Raw genomic sequence first — 22538 nt, forward strand, 5'->3', positions numbered from 1 at the left:
TAGGATGCCTGGATGGCTCAGTGGTTGAGCATCTGACTTCAGCTCAGGGCATGATCCCGGGGTCCTGGGATCGAGTCCCGCATCAGGCTCCCCGCAGGCTTCACCTCCTGCCTGTGTCTCTGCCTCTCTCCTTGTGTTTCTCATGAATAAATAAATAAAATCTTAAAAAAAAAAAAAAAGAAATCTCATTCTCTGAGCCCTGATCAAAGTGTAACCCACCATGTGTATTGTGTAGACCTACTAATGGCATGAGAGAGAGCCAGCACCAGCATGCATTCTGTGCTGGCTGAGGCACTATACACTGCTAAGTGGTTTGTGTGCTGTCTTTGCATTTCATGGTCATAAGAAGGTATAACCCGCTTTTACAGATGAGAACATGGAATCTCGGGGAAGTTAATTTAACCAAGGTCAAACAGAGTTAGAGCTGAGCTCAAGCCCTCTGACTTGCAAACTAGCACTGTGGTAGGTAGAATAATGCTCTCCCCTGCTGAAGATGTCCATGTCCCGATAGCCAGAACCTGTGAATACACCACCTTACCTGAGAGAAGGAGGCTTTGCGGGTGTGATTAAGTCAAGGATTTTGAGCTAGGGAGGTTTTTCTTGGTTACCTGGGTGGGCCTAGTATAATCAGGGAGGTCTGTATAAGAGGGAGGCAGGAGAGTCAGAAAGAGAAGGAGAGATGTGACCAATGGAAGTAGCATAGCACGAGCCAAGGAACACAGCCCCAAGCAGCTAGAACAGGCAAGGGAACAGCTCCCCCCTAGAATGTAGCCTTGGCAATACCCTGACTTTTGGACTCTTGCTTCCAGCACTGCAAGACACTAAATTAGCTGTTTCTAAGCCTCTAAGTTTGTGCTGTTTTGTTGTAGCAGCTATAGGAAACAAATATAAATTATTATAGTTCATGCTGACTCATGTTAGCATGGTAGATAAAGCGTCGTCCCAGCTTGTAAGATTAGAATAAACCACTTAAAAAGAGAAGTAAAAAATATATCACCTTATTCTTTTGGCCAGTCCTTCCAAAGAAAATGGAGGTGCTATGAATTGACTTTTATTTTGCTGTTATTTTTCTAACCTCTAGAGATGGACACTTAGCTCATGACTTTTCAACTCCTTCTTCTCCTTCTTCTTCTTCTTCTTCTTCTTCTTCTTCTTCTTCTTCTTCTTCTCCTCCTCCTCCTCCTCCTCCTCCTCCTCCTCCTCCTCCTCTTCTTCTTCTTCTTCTTCTTCTTCTTCTTCTTCTTCTTCTTCAAGTAAGTAGAGCTAAGACTTTGAGTTTCCCTCAGGTGCAGTTTTTGCTTAGTGTGACTTTTACAATGTACCTTCCTCAACAGATCATTCTCCTTGATGAAGCCACCGCCTCCATGGACTCCAAGACCGATACCCTCATTCAGAGTACCATCAAAGATGCCTTCAAAGGCTGCACGGTATTGACTATTGCCCACCGCCTCAACACGGTTCTCAACTGCGACCTCGTCCTGGTCATGGAAAATGGGAAGGTGCTGGAAGTTGTTGGTATAACCTCCCCCAAAGGCTTCAATGCTTTGGACTCTAAATGAGTGGGTATTTTCTGCCAATTTAAGCTCTTTTTCTCTGACTTTCAGGTGGTCGAGTTTGATAAGCCTGAAGTCCTTGCTGAGAAGCCAGATTCTGCATTTGCAATGTTACTAGCAGCAGAAAACAAAGTCCGACTGTAAAGATCCCTGAGGGGGCCACATCCACTGATTTTAGAGGAGGAGAAGGATGCTTCAGATGAGTTGGATGAGCCTGCCAGAGAAGGGCCTGCAATTGCAGGCAGCCCTTCCACCCCTGACACAGAGGTTGCTTTCCAGCCTTGCCCAACCTATGCCTCCAGACCTCACCTGGCAGGCTTGGGATTGGTTCTGGGTGGTAAATTGAGGCAGAAGAAGCTAATGAATTAAAAAACTGACCCTCACCTCCTAAAACCCTAAAGGCCCTATCAATGTGTCCCCATCAATACTACCGCAGTGCCTGAGAATGGAAACATTGTAATTCTCAGTTACATCTGATCAAACATAATGTGAAAATACCCAAGTATGAAATTTATAAAAGGTTTCCTGCCTTGTTATCAGAAGGGAAAAGAGCAGAATTTCCTTCCTGTTGAGGTCCTATTCACATCTATTTTGAGTGTGTGACAAGCAGTAACTACATAGATCTGTAGCATGAAAGATTGATTACAGTGCTTGGTGAAAAAGTTTTTTTAAAAAATCATATTATATGTTCCATTTGATATATTAGAATAACAAGGACAACAAAAGGTTGGCATTTCTCTATAACTGACATTTTTACATCCTCTATTTTGGTCATTAAAATGCAGTAGGAAATTAAACTATCCTGAAATGTTGCCTTGCAATTATTTTACTGAAGCTCTTCCACTTTCTTTACTATTTCCTTTCACAGACCCTCGTTGCTTTCCACATTGACTCAGTAATAAACCCCCACAGCATCTCCCAAATAAAAGTTTTTTTTTCAAACTTAAGGTTTGCTATGTCAGAGGCAGGAAAAGTATGTTTCTAGTAGCCTAGGAATGAAAGCTGTTGATTCATGGTAATATTTGAAATAAAAGGAAAGGAAAGGAAAAGAGAAAAAGAAAAAAGAAAAGAAAAGAAAAGAAAAGAAGAAAAGAAAAGAAAAAAAAGAAAAGAAAAGAAAAGAAAAGAAAAGAAAAGAAAAGAAAAGAAAAGAAAAGAAAAGAAAAGAAAATATCCAAAGGACTCTTATGCAGTGTGTGCCAAGGGCACACCCATGGTCTGACTCTTTTTCTCCCCTTATGTTTGAAGTCTCCAGTGATGTTTTGGTGAGGTTCTCTGGACTTACCTCGCAGCCCCCAGGCTGAGCTCTACATTTGGCACAGGGCAGCAATGGCCAGCAAAGCTTCTACTTGTGTCTCCTATCCACCTCCCATTCTCAGTCTTGGTCACATACTTCTCCCCATCCTTTCAAACTCACACACAAATGAGTGGCATGAGAGTGTGAGGTTATAACCTAGCTACAGATACACAGGAAGGAGGAACAGAGGTATCATTTGAACCCTAACCAGGCTGACCCTAGAATCCCTGCTCCTAACCCTTTGCAACAGCTTCTCATGCCCCTTCCCTTCTGCCTGTAGCAGGGACAGCAATGATTGTCAGCACTGAACACTGGGGAGAGTGACTTCTGGAAGGATGGCTGTTGTTTTCATGTGTAATGACACGAAACAGTCTTAGTGAGCCCTCCACACCTTACTGTCGCTGAACTGTCCCCAGGGAGAAAATATGCTAAATAATAGTAACCAACATTTAACCAGTAGTCCTCAAAACACAGGCTTAGTTAATCCTCACCATATCCCTGGGAGGTAGGTACTAGTGTTATATTACTGATGAAGAAACTGAGGCTCAGAGAGTAACCTGACCAATGTCACAAGTCTGCCTGTCTCAACACAGGCAGGCTGACTCTAAATGGTGTGTTCTTCAGCCCATTTAATACTGCTAGGAACCTGAGATTCTCCAGGTGGAAGGGAGCCCAGCTGTAGTCTTGTAAAACCTGTGTATTGATCAGTATGGACTCAAATAGTTGGTAACAAGCAGCCCCAGATCTCAGTGGTGTCTTTTCTATTTGTGTAACATGTCCATAATAGGTCAGCTGTGCCTATGCTTTTTATCCTCTTCACTCTGTGGCCCAGGCTGGCAGAGCAGCTTCTGCCTAGCACATGACCAGTCTTGTGGCAAAGGGCAGACAGACATGACAATCAGAAGTGACACGTGTCATTTCTCCCCTGTTACACAGGCAAAGCAAGCCACACGGCCACTCCTGACTTCAGTAGTAAAGGGGGGTGCATACTCTGGGGAGGGGTACCACAGCACATGGTAAAATTTGTCCCCAGAGGTAGTTGTATAATCTACCTCTTGGGACGGGCAGCAGATACTTTGAATAATACTACAACCTCTCACAGACTGAATTTGGGTCTTGGTTTTGCCACTGAGTAGCTGTGTGATCTGGAGAAATTAGCTTGCCCTCTCTGAGCTTCCATTCCCTCATCTGTAAAATTTGAGGTTTGGACTGATGCTAAGGTTCTTCCCAGTCCTGACTTTAGCTATAGGAGGAAAAAAAATGGGAAGGAGTGGAATTTTTCAAAGAGTGGAATTTAGACTTTTTAGGGGAATTACAATGAACCCTAACTGTAATTCAACATTTTTGGTAAAGGCTATATTTGTAAAGTAAGTCGAACAAAGTTTAACCAAGTTCTGAGTCTTCCTTAGTGCCTCCTTTGCTGCTTTTTGCACATAAGAGCTTCTTTGAAATTTTATTCTCATTTTATTTTGGTGGCCCAGTTTTATTCTGCTCTGTTCATCTGCCTACCTATCGAGTGATCTATGAATTAAAACCTCTTGAATATCCTTTCTTAGGTGCTAGCAGAGAAAAAAAAACCACTTATAAATATTATTATAAATTAAATAAATTGCCTGTGACATGTTTCCCAGTTAGTTGTGTCCTGAAGCTGATTGTGAAATGCTTGACCTGGAACAAGGGTAGGTAAACCATAGCCTGTAGGTCAAATCCAGCCTGCCACTTGTCTTTATACATATTAAAGTTTTATTGGAACACAGCCATTCTCATTTGTTAATGCATCACCTATGGCTGCTTTCACATTCCAATGGCAGAGCTGAGTTTTTGTAGCCAAATGCATGTCTTCTAAACCAAAAAGATTTACTAACCTAGCTCTTTACAGGAAATTTTGATCACTCCTGGTTTAGGCATTTGTATGTGATAACAATTTAGGTCAATGAGATGTGAGAGGGGAGTCAGCTGGGGATTGGCGGGGGGCAGGTTCTGGAAAGCATTTTCTTCCATTGCCTGGCATATATGTCATGTCTGAAGCTATGGCAGCTCTCTTATGACCACAGAGGAAGTGAAGAGACGGACAGAGCATAGGTCTATGTTGGCAACACTGATCTACTGGCTTATCAACTCTGCTCTCACTCCACCTCTTCTTGTGCCAGAAAAATATATTTTCCTTATTGCTCAAGCCAGCTTAAGTTGGTTTGCTGTTACTTGCAACCCAAAGCATCGTTAACAATTCAGAGGACAATGATGTCCTCTTTCCTGGGACACTGATGATTCTGACCCAAGGGAAGGAGAATCTGGGTCCCTGTCTTCCTTGGGAAGAATCACCTGTCTTCCTTGCCTTAGTTGTGGCCCAAAGGAGCATTAGGTCATATCTAAGCAAGAAGGAGTTTCCAATTCACATCTCCCCCTGAAAATTCACACCATTTATGAATATTTTCCCCAACTTTCCTCCCTGCTGCTTAAGATCAGAAGGACTCAGAAAGAACTCACAGAGTTTGTTCTTGCTATTTGAGTGAACAGATCTGAAATTGGCCCAGAATTGTTGGTAAAAATGTGAAATATTCTCTGCTAAGAGTTGGAATCGCTTTGGCCAGAACAGCATGATTTAAAATGAATTGAAAAGCGCAGGAGGTCAGTTTGGGGTCAAATGGACGATCAAAGAAATCACTTTTCTTTTGGCCCTGTGTAGAAGGTCACCTCTGGGTGAGGCTAAATCTGGCATTAAAGCCTTCAAATAAATGCTGATTTCCATAGAGAAGGTCTGCCTGACTTCACAATGTGCATGTTCATAGCTCTTGCTGAAAAGGTTTCCCCCTGGTGGGACCAGCATTAAAGGGCCAGGCTGAGTCTGTTTTTAGGGTTTCAGTAAGAAGCATGGCAGCATGATCTGTACCCTTAGCTCCAGGAGCCCCTGCAGCTCTGGGCCTCCTTCACCTGGCAAAAAACTACACCCAAAGGAACTAAATTTGGTTTTACATTTCTTTAAAACACATTGTTTTATTATGTTAAAATACATGTAAAATTTACCATTTTAACCATTTTCAAGTGTAGGTCTCAGTGGCATGAAGTATACTTACATTGTTTGCAGCCGGCAACATCATCCATCTCCAGAACTTTTTCATCTGGCTAAACTGAAACTCTCCCCATTGAAACATGACTTCCCAGTCCACCCTCCCCCAGCTCTCTCGTAACCACCATTTTACCTTCTGTCTCTGTGAATTTAACTAATCTAGGTGCATCAGAGATGCGGAATCATATAGTGTTTGGTTTTTTGTGACTGGACAGTCTTTTAGCACAATGTCCTCAAGGCATGTGTCAGACATTCATTCCCTTTTAAGACCATTCTAGTAAGTGTGAAGTGGTATCTCTTTGTGGTTTTGATTTGTCCCTAATGTTTAGTGATGCAGAACATCTTTTCATGTGCTTATTGGACTTGCATTTCTTTAAAGACAATTTGCATAGAATGTAAAAATCTTAACAGAAGAGACAGGGTTCTATCATTTGCAAAGTTCCTTCTCTAATACAGCATCTGGAGTAGATAGTCTGTGTCAGAATATGGATGGGAATTTAGAGAATATAATTATTAACTATGGGCTAAGCACCTGATGTACGTCATATCATTAAGTCCTTCAAACAGCTTACAAGGTAGACATGGTTCTCCCTGTTTGCTTGGGGAAATCATGCAAACTGCCCAAGGTTACCCAGATGGTAGATAGGGGAAAGCCCAGAGCCTAATCTCTCAGCCCAGTCCCTTCACTTCACAGATTAGAGAACTGAGGCCTACAAAGCTCCAAACTGGTCTAATGTCACCCGGAGAATAGCAGGGGAGGATTAGTACCCTGAATTCCAACTTAGTGCTATGCCCATGATTCTGCATTGATTGATGCACAGACTGCTCTCAAAAAGGCCAATGGTGGCCCAGTTCTGTGACCCAAGTCATAAAAGAAATAGAAAACAATAGGTCTTTCCTCCTATTGGAGGATCATGGTATTACTAGAGAGATGACTTAAAAGTGCCAAAGAGAATACCATAAAATGCTGGAGGACAGAATGTAAGGTTAGATGTGAGCTCATTCATTCATTCACTCATTCATTTACCCGATTCTTCACTCTCTATATCCATCCTTTCATTTAAAAAAGGGAGAGAGATGGGACACCTGGGTGGCTCAGCAGTTAAAGTGTCTGCCTTCAGCCCAGGGCGTGATCCTGGAGTCCTGGGATCAAGTCCCACGTGGGGCTCCCTGCATGGAGCTTGCTTCTCCCTCTGCCTGTGTCTCTGCCTCTCTCTCTCAATCTCTCTCTGTTCTCTCATGAATAAATAAATAAAATCTTAAAAAAATAAATAAAAAAGGGAGAGGTGAATGATGGTTGGCAGAGATGAAGATGATTCTGGAAATTACCAATGACCTGGACAAGCAGGGGCCAGGAATCTGATGGGGACTGGACAGGGTGTTCCTGGTTGGGGAAATCACCCAGAGACCTGAAGATAAGGTTTAGTTTGGTTGAGGGAGACAGCAAGCAACTGTCTAACTAGGGCTGACAACTGTTTGGAAAATTGTCAGGTACTTCACTGTCTGCATCTCCAAACACAGTTGGAGACCACCAATGGTTTGGATACAATTGGTGATGGGAGAACAGTTTGTTGTAGAAACAATTAGGGCAGCGCTGGGAAGAACCCATTAGCAATCACAGGAGTCTAGCCAAGGAAAAGCAGGGCTTACGACAATCCCACTGCAGCAGAGCCAACAAGCTATGGGGGACAGAAACTGGTTGGTTCTGACACATCACTCTGTTCCCCAGGGCAGGAGGGGTGTCCTGAGGAGAAAGTGCCAGTGTGGCACACGAGGGTCACATTTGCCAGTCTGTAACATGTACCCTGCCCCCACCAACAGGAAGCTCTCTCTCAGGCATGCAGTAGAAGAGACAGGAAAGCCAAGTTCCTTCTGCTGCATCCGTTTCAATTGTGTGTCTCTTTGCTTCTGCAATTGGTAAATCAGAGATCATCTGCATAGCAGGATCATTTAGGAAATGATGAGGCCACTCTGTGCAGAGAGGACATTTGGCTTGGCAACCAAAGGAGTTCTTTGGGAAGTGATCATAATGGCACTACCACACTAATCAAATTCCTCCGTTTTCTCTGACGAGAGGATTTTAGAGCCAAGTGTCCTCACTCTAAGCAAAGACAACATGTTAACATCTGAATTGACAAACTGAGGACAGGGACACATGGTGTAGAGAAACAAGCCTAGTGACAACACTAGGAAGTGTTGTCAGTACTCTGCCCAGGTCCCTGTTGTTGCTTGTTTGAGCGTGACTTTCATCTATACCTTTAACTTTTCTTCCTAGGACTGCCTCGGGCTACTGGAGTCAGTCATGAGGAAAACCAGAAAAACCTAGAAGCAAACCCATCATTTCAAGTCTCTAGCACCTTTTAGGAGACCACCACTCACTCTATTCTTAGCCCAGGATCTAGGCAGTTCATGCTGACCCCAACAATTACTTCTATGGGTGAGGCTGGGACCCAGGTTGGGCTTATATGAGTCAAATTTCCATGGTGCTCTGAGAGGTTTGGGATGGGGACATGACCCAAGTTGGGCCAGTCAAGTTCCCTAGAACGAAGGGAAAAATGAGAATTTCTCCTTCTTGGATGGTGAGGTCCACAGACCTTTTTTAGCTTCAAGCTTCCAGATGCCATTTATGATATTGCAAGGAGAGTGTCTGGCTGAGAGTGAACACAGAAGAAAGCAGAGCTCAGACATGGAGAAGATGTTACTGTGGGCCTTGGGTATTCCTCATCTGCTGTGAGGTAGCACAGTCCATATTGTGGACTTGCTGTAATGACCTGCCTGGGGTGCTGACTTCAGAGCTTCCTAACACTCTGAGGACCCAAATGCCCCCACTGTGTCAGAGCCATGCTGTGTTGTTTCCTAAATGGAAAGAAGGCCCTCACCAGATACCCCCACTCTCCCCCCACCCAGTGCATGGGGCAAGGCTAGGAGGTAAATGCTCTTCCAGACCTAGGCCTCCCTTGCATACACCTCTTCTTGCAGATCAGTCCCTGAATCATGGTCTCAGCACAGGGAGGTCCCTCTGCCACACTATCCTATAAGCATCTTGAAGCATATAAATAATGATACTTATTTAGTGCTTTCCATGTGCCAGACACTGTTTCATGAGTTTTGCCTGACAACCTCATTTACTTCTCACAAGAGCTCGATGAGCACATGTGGTTGTTATCCACATTTTACTGTTACTTGCCCAAGGATCTCTCATTTTTAAAGTACCATTAAGCTTTTAAAATGATTTCACATCTTTAATCTACTTTATTAACACAACAGTTTCCTGAATTGGGATTATTATCCCTCATTTAGAATTTCTTTAAAAAGCATAAGAAGTTGAGATAATTGCCAATGGTCAAACTATGACTTTAAGTCAGCATTCATTCACAAAACCACAGAAGCTCAGAGTGGGCAGGGACTACTAAAGACACCCAATTCGGACTGCTTAGCTAACTGGAGGGGAGACAGAGGCTCAAAGGAGAGAGAGGTTTGCCTAAACACAAGCTGGGGTCTGGGGTCTTAATCTCCCAGTTCTTGAAGAATGTGTGATTCTCTGTGTTTTTGTCTCTGCATTCCTCTCTGTCTCTCTCTGACACACACACACACACATACACACACATGCACACACATGCACACATACACATAATGCACCTACCCACCCATCAGAAACTACTCCTCTCCACCCTCACCCCCCCATGTCCCTACTCAGAATGGTCACCCTCTAAATTCAGAAGGAGCAGAGGGTCTGTGTTAGTCCTGGTCCCTCTGATGAGCTAGACACCTTTTTAGATCAAACCCAAATGGCTTTATTTCCCTCAGGAAGTGTCCTCAGCATCCAAGAGACTTCCAGGTTTCCCTCAATTTTTAAGGAAAGACAGCTGTGGGGGGAGACAAGTACATGATGAAGGGACCAAAATCCATTTTAGAGATGGTCAGACCTCTCATGTGACATGGTTGCTGAGAGGCCTCTGGTCTTCTGCCCCTGCAGATTGAGTCTCTGGGAGAGCCAAGCAGGAGGAGGATGGGAATGGACCAGCCAGCCAGGCAGGCCTGTGAGCAGCCGCGGCCAGCAGGCCCTGTATCATAGCACAGAGAAGACATGAGGGAGATAGCCAGAGGGGAGTTCATAGTCAGAAGGAGAAACCCATGCGAATGAAAACTATCAACTGTACTTGAGAGGTAGTGAAGAAAGTAGATCAGTAGAGGCAGTGCGAACTCCCACTGCTAGCCAAGCCTCTTCCCTTCCCTTCCAAAAAGCTAATGTGTAGATTGATGGATATCTCCTGAGTTGAAGTCGGCAGCACAAGTAGAATTAATGAAGGCAATAGCATGGAAATGCATTGTATTAATAGACCCAAGCAGAAAGCAGATTCAAACGACTTTCATAAATGAGTCCAAGCTAGGAATGGAAAGAAGATGGAGAGGACAATAGAAGGTGGGAGAGGAGTCACAGGGAGGGTTGGAAAGACTTTGAAAACAATTACCAAAAGTTATTTATTTGAAGCCCTTGGTAACAACAATTCAAGAGATGAGCTATTTGATTAAACTGCAATATGAAAACATGGCAGTATTTAAGGCATTGGCACCAGAGAGGAGAATGAGGATGAGCAGAGGAAAATCTGAAAATCAAGAATGTAAAGAGCATGACTCCACAAAATTGCATTTGCAACTGTATGCAAAGTGGAGTCCATGGGGGCAGAGTTCCACTGGACATTGGTGGATGCAGTGACCGAGAAACGCTTCTCACTGGGGCTCTAGCACCTGCATTAAGATGGAGCTTTTCTAATGGAGACAGTGGCTATCCTAGAGAAGGCCAGAGACCAGTCAGATCTGAGCAGTGTTATCATTTCCAAGGAAATATGAATATAACATGTTTCCTAAGGTTTCAGACTTCACAATTTCTCTGTGAATTAATTGGAGCTGGGACAATGGGATCTCAGGCTAGGCATGTGGGTTGGTGACTTTCCTCCAGTGGTGCCTATTTTCCTCATCTGGTGAAGAAAAGGTGGTGGGGATTTTAGTTTCTACCTGTAGCAGAGTCAGTGGTCTCACCAAACACTCCATCTGTGCCTTCCTACCTCCTCCACTCACGACTCCCTGGCTATCAGGGAGTTTTTGCAATTCTCTTACAACTTTGGTTAATAGGTTTAAATGGAAGTGACATGTGAACATAAACTGATGCTTGGAAGAGCAAGGGTAAAACCCTCTAGATAGCTCTTCCATTGTTTTGGCCACATTCAAGATGGCATTCCAGGGCTCAGCGGTTTAGTGCCTGGGGTGTGATCCTGGAGATCCGGGATCGAGTCCCACGTCGGGCTCCCTGCATGGAGCCTGCTTCTCCCTCTTCCTGTGTCTCTGCCTCTCTCTCTCTCTCTCTCTCTGTCTCTCTCGGATAAATAAATAAAATCTTAAAAAAAAAAAAGATGGTATTCCAAATGGTGAAGCCTCCACCATACTGAGTCCTGGAGTAAGTATGTGAAGAAGAATTTTTCCTTTCCCTCCCTTTCCTACCACAGGCTAGCCTGAATGATCACGTGGTATGAGCAAGAAATAAATTAAGTACAGGATAAACCTTTGTTTGGTTAAGATTTTATTACAGAATCATAGCTTACTATACCCTAATACACTCTCTAATAGGCACCAACCACTATCCAAACTGATACTTGCAAAAGCACTATAACACGGTAAGCTGTCTTAAGATTTGATTATTTAAACTCAATAAGCACCTTTTGAGTAGGTTCCAGGTACTGTGGTAGGCCCAGTGGCTACTAAGATGAATAAGACTCAGGGTATTTCCATTTGTCTGGGGAAACAGGTTCATGGGTACATAATAATAATGTAGTGGGAGAAGTTTTTTGCATTGGGTTCAAAAGTACCATAAGGAAACCGGAGAGCTAAGTCTCAGAAGCTGAGGAGGGGTCAAGGAGTCAGGAAGACCCTAGAGAGGTGGTGTCTGAGCTGGGCTTTGGGGGGAAGTATATGTATGTATCAGGTAAAGAAGAATCAAAGAGCACTCAAATCAGAGAATTCAGGAAGATTAGAATACTATCCTTTTGTTTCTCTACTGGACTAACTTACCTGCTATTCTATCCTTTAATATCTACTCAGACATTGCCTCTTCCTGAAAGGCTTTTTCACTTCTACCCCTGCCTCCCTCATTACCCACCACTACACACAGAACTTCAGCCCCAAGTAGGTTGTGTGGCTCTTCTCTCTGCTTCTGCAACATTCCAGCCCCACCAAAATAGCATTTTGTAATTTTCTACCATCTTGTCTCTTTTCCCAAGTGTGTTGGAACTTCGATGTCAGGGTTTGCCACTATGTTTCTAGAGCCCAGCAGAGGGTTTACTTATCATACTAAAAACAACTTTTTTGAAAAGCAAATAAAAACAGGAAAAGTGAATAATCCAATCAGAAACAATTCAAGATTTCATCACAGACCTAAGGAAATCTGGTTTCTATATAGCTCCAAGTTCTAGGTGTAACGAGGAGGAGGAGATTAGAGGTAAGGGGCTACAAAGGGCAAGAGTCTAGGAAACCAGAGAAAGTGCAGTCCAGCTGGAAAAAAATCAGCTGAGTCAGGAAAGGAGCAACCTTTTAAAGCAAAAGGAGGGACAGCAATTCAGTGAGGTAAGGTCATGAAGATGTCATGAGCTATTGACTTTGTTCAGTCATTAGTGCATTGACTGTTGACCAGAAAATATCATCTCTCTTTCCTACAATTTCTAATTTCTCCAGGAGCCTCTCTGGCTTTCTGGAATATCTGTTAACACATGTAAACATATCCATGGTAAATTCATAGTGTCACAGTTGTTATTGGCATTTTCCCCAGGCTGAGATCTAAAGATGATCCTGTGTCTGGGAATCAACAGCTACTTGATAAGCCCTTGCTCTAGACAAGGTGCTGGAATAGGAGTGGGGAGGACACCTTGATAGACCAGACCTATCTGGGATCTTGAGTAGTTACAGAAGTTAGAGTACTACAGTCAGTAGTTACAGGCTGTTGGGGAAACAGCCATGTTCTACACTATCTAATGATCCCTCAAAAGCAGGGTGAGGCGTGGAGCAAGCCCAGCTAATAACAGGTATCACGGTGACCCAGGGACTGGAGCTAGTCTGGGCTGGTGCTCACGCTGGAGGCTTAGAATAGGAGAGAGCCAGAAGGAGAAAAAAGCTGTTTCCTAGGGACAGCAAGTATCAATACCAGGGAATTCAACTTCTGTGCTCAAGTTCAAGAAGGAAGAGCAGGGCCAAAAATGGGAAAATTGTTGAAAGTCAAAAGTCAAGAAAAGACTCAACAGTAAAAGATTAGAGGAACAGGATGGGGGGAGAGAGAAGATCCAAGGCACTTAGCTGTAAACTAGGCTGGAGGCCCCAACATCCATTTTTATTGGTCATTAGCCATACCTTTTGTGGGTGGGTGGATTTATTTATAAGCTCAGGGTTTAGAGGTACATTTATGCAGTGCTTTAAGCCATGACCCACAAAACCCAGTGCCAGCTGTGGGTTAAACGTCCAGAGAAACCACAATCAAGAGTAATTTCAAAGCAGGCACTCCTAGCCTTGATTTATATTTTTCATATGTCAAGGAGAGCACATGCTGACCTCAGTCATCCTTAACATATTTTTATTTTTTCTCTCCCTGGCTTTGCTCATGTGCTGTAGCACTCCAAACTTATTATTTTCCAAACCACCCTGAAAATCTTCATCCTCTTAGCCCTGCCTCCCCAAGACTTCTTGTGTTTTCCTCCCTCTCCCTTTCTCCAGATTCTGTGTTCATGAGTCTAAAGAGTTGGACTGCTGAGTGGTGCCCTTCTCAGAGGATAGGGAACAGGCTCAGCCAGAATGTTCATTAGTAGGTAGGGGGTCAGGGAACACTGGGAACATTCATCTTTTAAATGTTATATTCCATCACATATATGATGGACCATCAAATGCCAAATGTGAAGCCATTGGTTGGTGGAGGCCTAAGGGTATGTATGCAGGCTTGGACGGCATTTCTGTGTCTGCCATGGAACACCATGGAGATTTCCTGGGAGAGCATTGTGAAGTGTCCCAGAGAGAACATTTCAGTCCTTCTAGGGCAAAATTAAGTCTCCCACTTCATGTCAAAATCTAGAGGATGTCTCCCTTTGCTTCTGTGATGGTCCAGACTCCAGATGTGGGTTTGACTGAGCATTTCATGGTTGATTTCCCCCCTCACTGCTTCCACATTCTCAACCAACATTATTAAATGCCTGTGCTTTGATGGTAGGGCACACCTTAGATTTTCCAACTATAAAATGATCCTATTTTATAACACTGCAGGCACCGCATTGCTTGAATGCTTCTCAGTCCTGAAATCAATCCTGCTCAAGCCAAGTTGTTGAAAAAAACTCCCCAGCCATTTTCCATTCATCTCAAATGTTGAATTTCCTGACATAATTTCCCAATCCTGGGGTGTCTCTGCCTCTTCGCCTCGCAGCTGGAGGAGATTGGTACCATTTCCTTACAGATAGAAGCAGAGCAAGAGGGTTAGTTCCCTCACAGACAGTGAAAATATAATTTTTTCATGAAGTGTGAATTTTCTAGGAATTAGCCTAATCCATACACTGCACTTTAAGTGTGAGAGCAGTAATTCAAGGAAGGTCCTATAATAACAGATGAACCTATTTAATGACCACGTTTGGCCACTTTCTGGCAGACTGGGCTCTGTCCCTGAAAAGCCTTAATTTCAGGCATTTCTAGGTGGCTGAATATTCACTGGCCAGCATCATTCCTGCCTCAAGCATCCATCCTCAACTTCTTTCCTCTCAACAACACTGTGGCAGATGTGTGTGCTGCCTAGAATTTAGAACAGGGCTTCCCAAGAGTATTCTCTGGAACCCTGGCCCCTAAGATGAACAGTGAGAAAAGGGTTAAATACATTTGGGAAAAGCCTCAGAGTGTGGAGATTATTGTGCATGTTGGCTGTGTTTTAATTTGGGCTTCCCAAAAGCATTTACTGAGAGAGAGAGACTCCTGATTCCTGGAAGATGGAGAATAAGAGTGGGGAAGTGAGACAGGAAAGGAAAAGCAGCCAGTAAAGGATGACTTAGGATACTAGCTACCACTGTGAACTGAAGCTTAATCCCACTGGGGACCCTTGCAGCCAGATAGAACACAGGCTCGTCATCCCACCCAAGGGTGGTGTAGGAGAGCCTGCTGTGGCTCTACACCCCCTCCATCCCTCTTTGCTTGAGGACCCCTCCTCAGGAGTGTTCATTCCTCAGCACTTTTTACTTGCTTTGGCTGAACAAAGGGGTTCCAAGGAACAAGGTCCTTAGGACCAGAAATGCATGCACTGACCATGGAAGTAGGGCTGGTGTGCCCTGAAAGAAGGAGAGGGAAGGATATGGGTGGATGCTGACGGTATCTGCCGAAGATCATCAATTCATACACTGTGACAATTTTGGATAAATCTGGCTCAAATACTTAGCAGGTAAAGATATAAAACCAGAGTGGAACATGGTGCTCAATAGTTTTTTTAACCAGGATAAAAGAAGATACTAGAGAGTTAGGGGTCAGTCTATGAGATGTTTCCAGGCAGGGAAGCCAACTGAGCCCTTCTTTTCTGAAAGCCAGTGGACAAATTTGGTTCAGGGAAAGGAAGGAGTATAATGGTTGGACCAGCCACCAAAGGGATGGAGGGACAGTGAACTTCCTAGTACTAGACATATTCTAACAGCATCAGGATACTGTGGTGTGGGGGGACGGGGTCGGCGGGGAGAGGGAATGTTAAGGGATGGGACATTTGTTAAAAGGCCAGACATTCAGGCTCTGCATTTGTGGATTTTAAATTTTTATTTATTTTATTTTTAGAGAGGGAGGAAGGGGGAGGAGCAGAAGGAAAAAGAGAGAGAGAATCTTAAGCAGGCTCCACACACACACACACAGCATGGAGCCTGATGTGGGGTTCAATCTCACAAACCTGAGATTATGAACTGAGTTGAAATCAAGTCAGATGCTTACTCAGACTGAGCCACTCAGGTGCCCTAAGTTTGTATTACTTTAAAGTCTTCATTTTTATTCTTCCTCCAGGATTGGAGGGCAGGAAGAGAAAAAGAGGGCATTTTTTCCTATCTCTCTACTTACTTGGTATCTCTAGCACTAGCTGTGTCTCTTAGTGGCCCCTGGGCAGCCTCAGCCAAGATTTGTTTTTTGCTGGAAGGCTCTAGTCCTTGAGCTTCAGACAAAAAGTGGAAGACTCACTTCTGCTCCCCATCACGGATTTACCCATTGGCTGAGGGGAAACCTGCGCTTTTCACAGAATTGAGGTGGGAGGAGGGCAAGGGAAGGTAATGGCCTGAGGTCCTAAAGTCATCACCTGCTGTGGCAAAGGCCATTCTCTCTCCTCCCTTATCACCATGTTAGCAGTCCCACAGGAAACTCGGTCTATGCTGAGATCACTAGCCATGTCTCAAGCCTCCAGATGGCTGAGAAGGCGGGGAACTTTTTGCACTCTTAATTCAGAAAGTTGTGCTTTTCTGTTGATAAGAAATAATAATTGTCCTTTGTTCAAAGAGTCAGTAAAATGGATTAGCCCCTTGGGAACCTACAGATTTGGTTTAAACTAATCTTCCAAAGATGTATGGAGAACATGAAAGAAAAATCCCAGATTAATAATAAAAAGAACTGAGGCACTTGTCAGAAAAAAAAATTAAAGACAACAAGCAAATCTAATTCCCCAAATCCCAGCAGTGTTTGCCTTTCTGCTTTCTGTAGTATTCTGTATTCTAACAGAGCAGCCCTGGGTATGTAGTGTGTTTCCAGGATCCTTCTAATCCAGTTTACCCGGTGCCTTCTGACACTTCCCAAGTGAAAGATGCCCTTTTGTATTTTAATTCACCCAATGAAACAAAATTCTGTGCTGGCTCCAGGGAAAACAAGTGCAATAGGAAATGAGGAAGGAGGCTCTGATCTTTAGCTACCTGTTTCTCCCAGATCTATTTCCTACATTCTCTATCCCATATGGCATCATTGGAAACTACATTTCCCAGACTCCCTTGCTACCTGGGTGGGATGAAAGGAGGAGAAAGGCCAGGATATTTCTTCTTCCCACATCCCTCTGCTTATGGGTATCTCTAGCAGTGGCCGTGTCTCCTCTATTTCAGCATCCACCACGCAGTCCCTCCCTCCATTGTTCCAGATACTTCCCAGCAGCCCCTGACATGGTTTTAGCTTCTACCTGGAGGCCTGGCTTCTGCACTCTGTGGACCCATCTCTTCCCATTGTCCTTTTAGCGCTCAGGTGATGGTGACTTGCCATTGTTGCTAAATTTTGGCTCACTGCACTGTCCTCTGTTTGGCATCTTGGTTCTTGCATTATCTGTATCACAGTTTCCCCATATCAAATTGCTTCTGCTTTGAAGACCTGGACTGACCTTTGCTTTTATGACTGGATCCTCATTACTATTAATGGTCTATCCTGTGGGCTGAGGACAAAAAGTTGCTATTACCTTCCATTGGCCAAGTTGATGAGAAGCTGATTCTCCTAATCGAAGAGTGTGCTAAACAGAAGGCAGGCTACAGGGAACAAGGATTTGGGTCAATGTTATTATCACATAATAGAGGCCCTTCAGTGCCACAGTTCCCACAATTATTTCTTTCTGCCCTGACCCAGAACATTCTAGGATTGTTACTATTACTTACTATTTTTATTCTATTTTACAAATATGGAAATTGAAGGCTAACATGAAGTCAATTGTCAAAGGTCAGTGTGGGGTTTGAACACAGGCAGTCTGACTCCAGATCTTATACTCCTAACCCCTATATCTCCTCAATTTGCTGACATGTTCTCCACATGGTCCCAAAATAAGCACTGCCCAAGACCCTCTGTTTCTAATCTGCTCAGACTGTCCTGGTTTCTTCTGGCTTAAAATGGAAGTTGGACTATAGAAGAAATAAATTCATGTTCAATTTTTGCATCTTAGATCTCATTTGATTTCTAATCAGGAAAAGTCCCTAATCACCTCTGCCATAAAATGGCAGAAACAGCCCCCATGTCCTGATACTTAGGCTGTAACTGTGGGGACTGCTTCATAGAGACATACACTTTCTCCAGTCCAGCAATAACCAACCATCCTCCACACTCTCTTACCATCTATAGGAATATCTGAAGGCATTTGTAAGATGCCGTGTGAGATCAGGGGTAGGTTCCACTCACAGAATGGACAAAGTTCATTACTCTATGAGGGGTTGGAGCCATGACACCAGCCTCATTAACAAATGTCTCTAAACAACTGGCAACAGCCATTAATGCAAACTCCTCTCCTCCTAAGAATGTTTTAGGCCATAGACTAAAGGTCTGTGCCCCTACCCATTCCCTGGAGCCAGGCCTCATTAAGAAAAGAACTTAGATGGGTCCAAAAGTTCCTCAGAATGAAAAATTAACCAAGCTTTTTATAAACTGCAGCCTTGGGGATGAGGAGGAACTGGGTTATTCCCAGTGAGTCTGCTCCACTGATGCAGGAAGCCTGTTGTCTTGCAAAGAGCCCTGAAAGGAGTGACTGTGAAGGCACAAGGCACCTATTAGGGAAGAAAAGAATTTGCAGAGATTGAACTGGGGCTGACCTGATTTCTTGTTGGGGAACTGTTGCCTGGTGCTGCAAGTAGAACACAGAGGGAATTTGTTTCAGGCTTGTATCATCATAACTTTCATCATCGTCCTCATCAATGCCATTATCATCCTCAACCCCAAACAATATTTATTAAGCCAAATAAACTTGGGGCAATTAACCATGAGATTTGGGCACATCCTGACTCAAGCCAATCAATCAAATACCTGCCAACCATTTTCTGAGCAACTGATATGCTGGACCACTAGTTCCCCAGCCTGGCTGCATATCAGAATCCCGTGGGCCTGGGCCTCACATCAGACCAATTAAATCAAATCTCTGGTTGGGGGACATGGTACTTGTACTTTTTAAAAGGCTTCACTGGAGACTCTAATGTGCAACTAAAGTTGAGAAGAAATGTGCTAGGAATTATGGAAAAACAGAATGAGTAAATAAAACACACCTGACCTCTGGGAGCTTACTGCTTAATTAGGGAAATGTATGTAGTTAAAAAGGGAAGTGTATGTGTTAACTAATGAAATAAGACAACAACTCCAAGAGACAAATGAATTAGGAAGGTGTGGAGGAAAGAGTAGTTTCAAGAATTTGGGAGAGCTTTGCAGAAGAACTGGAAATTGAAAAGGGACTTAAGGAAAGTCAGATAGCAAATTGGATTATTGCAAGCTGAAGCGGCCCAATAGCTCTAGAAAAAGAGATTAAACTTGTTATATTCTGGAATCAGTGGCTAGATTGAGAATATATTAAATGGTGGGTCAATGCAAGAGAAGATTAAAAAGGTAGGTCATGGGCTAGATTGAAGTTGGCCTTGACTATGTTGCACAACCGATTTCTAGAAGTTATTCAACATATATAACTTAAATTTTTTACAAATTGAACATAGTGCCTATATTTAACAATACTGTACTATGTACCTAAAAATGTGAAATTTGTTAAGAGGGTAGATAGAGCTCAGATTAGACATTTTTGCCACATACACAAAAAGGACACAAAGAAAGTAATCCATTAGAAGTAATGGACATGTCTATTACCTGGATTGTGATGATGGTTTCTTGTGTGTATGCATATGTCCAAACTCATCAGATTGTACACATTAAATACATACATTTTTTTGGTATATCAGTTATACCTCAATAAAGCAGTTTTAAAAAAAGAAAGAAAGAAGATAGTTGGGTAGCTCAGTTGGGTAAGTGTCTGACTCTTGATTTAGGCTCAGGTCATGATCACAGGGTTGTGAGATGGAGCCCTTCATCAGGCTCCATGCTAACCATAGAGCCTGCTTAAGATTCTCTCTCTCTCTCCCTGATCCTCCCCACTCTAAAAGGAAAAAAAGGTGGGGGGGCATCTAGGTGGCTCAGTTGGTTAAGCGTATACCTTCAGCTCAGATTGATCCCAAGGTCCTGGGATTGAGCCCCACATGGGGATCCCTGTTTGGCAGGGGGCCTGCTCCTCCTCTTTTCATGTTCCCCCTGTCTCTCTTTCTCTCAAATAAATAAAGTATTTTTCTTTAAAGGAAAGAAACTGGCCTTGACTACAAACTAAGGTGCTTGGGTGATGGAGGAACTGTTCTGTTGATTCCTGAGAAGGGAAGTTTAAGATGCAGAGATTTTTAAAATTTTTGTTCATTGGGGGTTTGGATTTATAATGTAATGAAATGTAGTGTGGACTGGAGTAGAATGGAAGGACCTGGGGAAAGAAAGGACATTTGAAAAGCTATTGTATTATCTCAGGAGTGAGAACTTCCACCAAGACAAAGGCTATATATATAGAAAGAAGAAGCTAAAGAAGACAGTTTGGAAGAAGAGTTACTGGGTCCTAGTGACCAATGGGATATTGAAGTTCCTGGATTGGACACCTGATTGGGTGGTGGTGCTATTAACCAAACAGGAAGGTGGCCAACCTGGCATAATAGAGGAGGAAGGTTTTGGGACAGTTGGCCTGAAGTTCAACTGCAGCTCAGTCACTCACTAACAAATGAGTTTAGGCTCTGAGATCTAGCTTCCTTATCTGTATCGAGGGGCTTACAATATCTGCCTTGCATGCTAGTGGGGAAAGTTAAAAATAATGTATATGCAATGCTACCATAGGGCCTTGCACAGAGTAGTAACTCAGTTGGTGTTATTATTTTTAGTATGATTATGAAATATAGGGGAGGATGTTAGGATGAGTGGAGGTTCCACTGAGTTGAGCTTTAGACATGTTATACTTGTAGGATATCTCAGCAGAAATGTCTAATAGGCAGTAGGTAATATAAGGCTAGTGCTAAAGTCAGGGCCTGAAATAAAGATAGGAGGATCATCTACTTAGAGGTGACAGCAGAAATTCATGGAGGTGGTTGAAATTTTCCAGGGAAAGTATACAGAGGAAGCAGAAAGGGTGCTTAAGAGTGGTTTTTGTATTGGTCAGGACTCTGGTTATAAGTGATAGAACTCTAACTCAAGTGGCTTAAGAACAAAAATGGAGAAGAGAGGACATTTTATGGACTCCAGTAACTGAACTTACAGGGACACATGTGGCTTCATACATGGTTGCATGTTAAAGCCAGGTGCTCAAAAGATGTCATGGATGTCATGAGGATTCTTCTTTCTGCTCTCCTTCTGGATGGTTTCATTGTCAAGTATGTTCTTCCTGTGTTAGGGCAAAAATGGCACCAAGGCTTTATTCTATAACTTAGAAATACCGACAGGAAAAGGTCAGCAGTTCCAGAAAAGGAACCAAGATTGATTCTCATCAGCTTATTGCTCTTGTGCTCATCCATGAGACAATCCCCATGACTCTGAGCCTGGGTTACATGACCACCCTTAGGCCTGAGGCTCAGGGTTACTGAAACAATATGAACTGATGGTAGAGAAGGTATGTATGCACAAAGGAAAATCAGAGGTGCTGTTAATCCACTAGAACAGGGGTCCACAGGCCAAATTCTCCTGCCTAGAGCCCATTTTTATAAATAAAGTTTATTTGGAATGCAGCCACATCTACATGTTTATGCATTGCTTATGGCGTCTTTTGAGCTACAGCAACAGAGCTATGTCATTACTGCTAAGACCATCTGGCCTGCAAAGTCTAGAATATATATAATCCTACTGTCTTGTCCCCTTACAGACTAACTCACATTTTCCTCCAATATCTAGAACTCTGAGCTCCTCTCTATGGGTTTAACATCTTCTGGATCTTTGTAATAAACCCTGGAGGCATTGTCCTGTATGCATTGTTAAAATTTAAGAATATACTGGTTCTTTACAGAAAAGTTTGCCAACCCCTGCACTAGAACCCCTAAGAACAGGAACTTTTTTGTATATACTGCTGTATGGCCAGGCTGGAAGAATGTCTGATAGATGGTAGGTACTTAATGAGTATTTGTAGTATGACTGAATGATAGGGAAGTGGATACTGAGTTTGTTTCAAGATTGGATTTCTGTTACCACAGAAAGCATTAACCCTTAACAGAGGTCAGCTTGAGGGACAGGAAGGAAAAAAAAGAGGAAAGGGCACTTGAGCAGGAGCCATACCTCCAGGAGGAAAACAGATCAGAGAAGCAGGCCAACTGCAGGAAGGGGGGAGAAGGCTCATGGATTTGGAACTCAACATACTGAATTTCCCCAAAGCCAGGTCAGTGGATACAGCCTGATGAAGGGTGGGCTGAAGAAGTGGAAACAGTTCAGGCTTGGCGACTTGAGAGGAACAAATGATGGGCAATGAAGGTCAATGAAGGGAAGGGGACAGTCTTTAACATTCAAGCTGATAGGGAGGCAGACCATGATGGGGAGGAGCTGGGGTTCTTAAAATGCCTAGGTCCCTTGGGAAGGTCTTCTCTCCTGATCATGGCTTGGAAGTGAACACATCCTGCCTGCTCTGACATCCATCCTTCAAACAGCTGGGAAGCATGCCATAGCAAGCCCAACAGCACACATGGTTAAAGTGATCTACTGTCCCCTTACTGACTAACTCACATTTTCCTCCAAGACCAGAGCTCTGGGCTTTTCCCTGTGATTTAACATCTTCTGAGTTCTTGTAATAAGTCCTGGGGCGGGTATTGTCCTG

At 43.4% G+C, this 22538-nt stretch overlaps 1 protein-coding gene across 14 annotated transcripts in view; it reads left to right on the forward strand.

Moving 5' to 3' along the window:
- Positions 1–2377, forward strand: part of ABCC12 (ATP binding cassette subfamily C member 12) — an 82731-nt gene extending 80354 nt beyond the window's left edge. For 8 of the 14 annotated variants that reach the window (XM_038531124.1, XM_038531122.1, XM_038531121.1 and 5 more), the window contains 2 exons: positions 1335–1499; positions 1605–2377. In XM_038531124.1, the coding sequence (XP_038387052.1) occupies positions 1335–1499; positions 1605–1697 (258 nt within the window). In that variant the 3' untranslated portion in view covers positions 1698–2377. Of the gene's footprint in view, positions 1–1334; positions 1516–1604 lie in introns of those variants that run through there. The other 6 variants (XR_005355839.1, XR_005355841.1, XR_005355838.1 and 3 more) reach the window with 5 other exon arrangements.
- The last annotated feature ends 20161 nt before the right edge of the window (positions 2378–22538 follow it).

The sequence above is a fragment of the Canis lupus genome, chromosome 2 (assembly GCF_011100685.1).
Source record: "Canis lupus familiaris isolate Mischka breed German Shepherd chromosome 2, alternate assembly UU_Cfam_GSD_1.0, whole genome shotgun sequence".
NCBI lineage: Eukaryota > Metazoa > Chordata > Mammalia > Carnivora > Canidae > Canis > Canis lupus.